The 1,806-nt window shown below is 40.4% G+C and overlaps 1 protein-coding gene across 7 annotated transcripts in view; it reads right to left on the bottom strand.

Annotated features, from left to right (window-relative positions):
- LOC116679881 (clathrin heavy chain 1) overlaps positions 1-1,806 on the bottom strand; it is a 27,662-nt gene that overhangs the window by 4,321 nt on the left and 21,535 nt on the right. For 4 of the 7 annotated variants that reach the window (XM_032509384.1, XM_032509385.1, XM_032509379.1 and 1 more), the window contains 3 exons: positions 1,778-1,806; positions 1,373-1,594; positions 105-125 (listed from right to left, as the gene is read on the bottom strand). The exon at positions 1,778-1,806 is cut by the window's right edge and continues 142 nt beyond it. In XM_032509384.1, coding sequence (XP_032365275.1) covers positions 105-125; positions 1,373-1,594; positions 1,778-1,806 — 272 coding nt within the window. The remainder of the gene's footprint in view (positions 1-104; positions 126-1,372; positions 1,595-1,777) is intronic. The other 3 variants (XM_032509386.1, XM_032509382.1, XM_032509383.1) reach the window with 1 other exon arrangement.

Genomic DNA, 1,806 nt, shown 5'->3' with positions numbered 1-1,806 from the left:
GGGGGGACATGCGGTTTCTGCTAATTTCACTCCTCCAAACTACAGGCTACAGGGTACGGGAGAAGGGTAAAAAAGAATGATTAGAAAATGGATTAGACTTTCACCTTTTCCTTTATCGCATCAACCTGGGAAGGAAATTCAGAAAGGCAACGTAAGGAGGAAAAAAAACAAATGCAAGTCTCCCAAAATAGAAATAGAGAGAGAGAAGAGCAAACAAAGAGCTGATCACTTAAAGAAAAAAAACACAAAACTCCTGAGAGACAGATGCGGGTAACACCACCACTTTTGATACAAATGCAGACTTGAGATCTCTCTGTTACTGTGGATTTCCCCTCGTTGCTTACAACATTGTAAACAATAAAATACATGTGGGCTTACAGTAAGTTTGAACACTTACACAAAATGTACTATGTAGAGTGTTTAACATATAATGCAAATACTTAGGAAATGATTTTATGTTACTATACAAATGTTTCCTTGTTTTTATCCATTTTAAGTAACCAACTGGTGGGGTTTTCCGCAACAAGCACCAAAACGTAGTCCGCCACGAGAATACTCACTAAAACATGTTTGTGTAATTAACAGCTTATATGAAAAACTGAAGTTTTTTTGATTCAGTAACATCCACCAAGTTGGCATTTTAAGTTTGGCAAATAAATGCAACTGGATTTATTTATTTAATTATTACAAATGCTTCACTCAGGTCCGCTGTCTTTCATAAAAGCAATAGGTGGGTCGTTCTGTATGCCATGTAACAAATGGCAGCAGTTATGAATCTCCTCTGGAACACATTTGTATGGAAAAGTAGCTTGAATGGATGGAGATCAAAATGAAAAGGAGAACAACAGTGATGGCACATAACTGATAGAAGCATAGAAAGATGAGCACGAATGGAGTAAGGAATAGGCAGTACTGGGGGACGATACTGTCCGGGGAGAACTGTGCGACACTGCCTATAGTTATAGTATTTGCAAACATTTTATTTTTAGAAGCTGCTGGTGCTTTTTTAGGTGTCAGTTGGGTTGAAACCGATCAGGGAAAAAGTAATCAATTCAATTGAAAATGTTTCTTTCAGTGGTACACCCATCTGAACAGGTCTGACATGTCCTCAAGAAATGTGGGTCTCACAGATTTGCAAATACTAGTTCACAAGTATTAGCAACACCTGATAGCAGGAGTAAAAACTCCTAGTCAATATCTTGCCCATCTACCTTGTTATTACCTTCGTTCACTGTAGTTACCTTAGAATTGTAAAAGGTATCTATAGATTGAAGCAATATACTTTTCTCTCTTAAGAAACCTTTTCACAAAGCCATCTAACTTGTCCTGATACCCCACACACACACACACTGGTTACCTTTGGCCGACCCACCTTAGAGAGATACTCCCTCATGACCTGGATGAAGTATGGCATGGAGAAGTCCATGATGTTGTGTCGCCAGGCGGTCTCCAGCACCACGTCGGGCCGCAGCAGGTCGTAGCAGGTGAATAAACAGGCTGCAAAACATTCCTTCTTGTCCTCATTCAGGAACCAAGCCAGGAGCTCCTCTGCCAGCTCGATGTCTTTGGACTCTGATGCGTACTGCATGGCATCCTGCAGAGCCAAAAGCACAATTACAGTTCAATAAATTGACTTGGGGAAAGTGACCACATCTGCCATTTAACATTTCAGCAGAGTCAGTTTGTTCCAAGGTTAAAATGTGATGCTGTGATTGACACTACTTGGAAGAGAGGCAGTATATATGGAAAGGTATTGTTTGTTTTAGTAGCCACCCACCTTGTAGAGCTTGTCCTTCTTGCAGAGCT

The sequence above is a fragment of the Etheostoma spectabile genome, chromosome 3, assembly GCF_008692095.1.
Source record: "Etheostoma spectabile isolate EspeVRDwgs_2016 chromosome 3, UIUC_Espe_1.0, whole genome shotgun sequence".
Classification (NCBI taxonomy): domain Eukaryota; kingdom Metazoa; phylum Chordata; class Actinopteri; order Perciformes; family Percidae; genus Etheostoma; species Etheostoma spectabile.
Note: the sequence above shows the minus strand (reverse complement) of the source record. Positions and strands in the feature narration are given on the sequence as shown.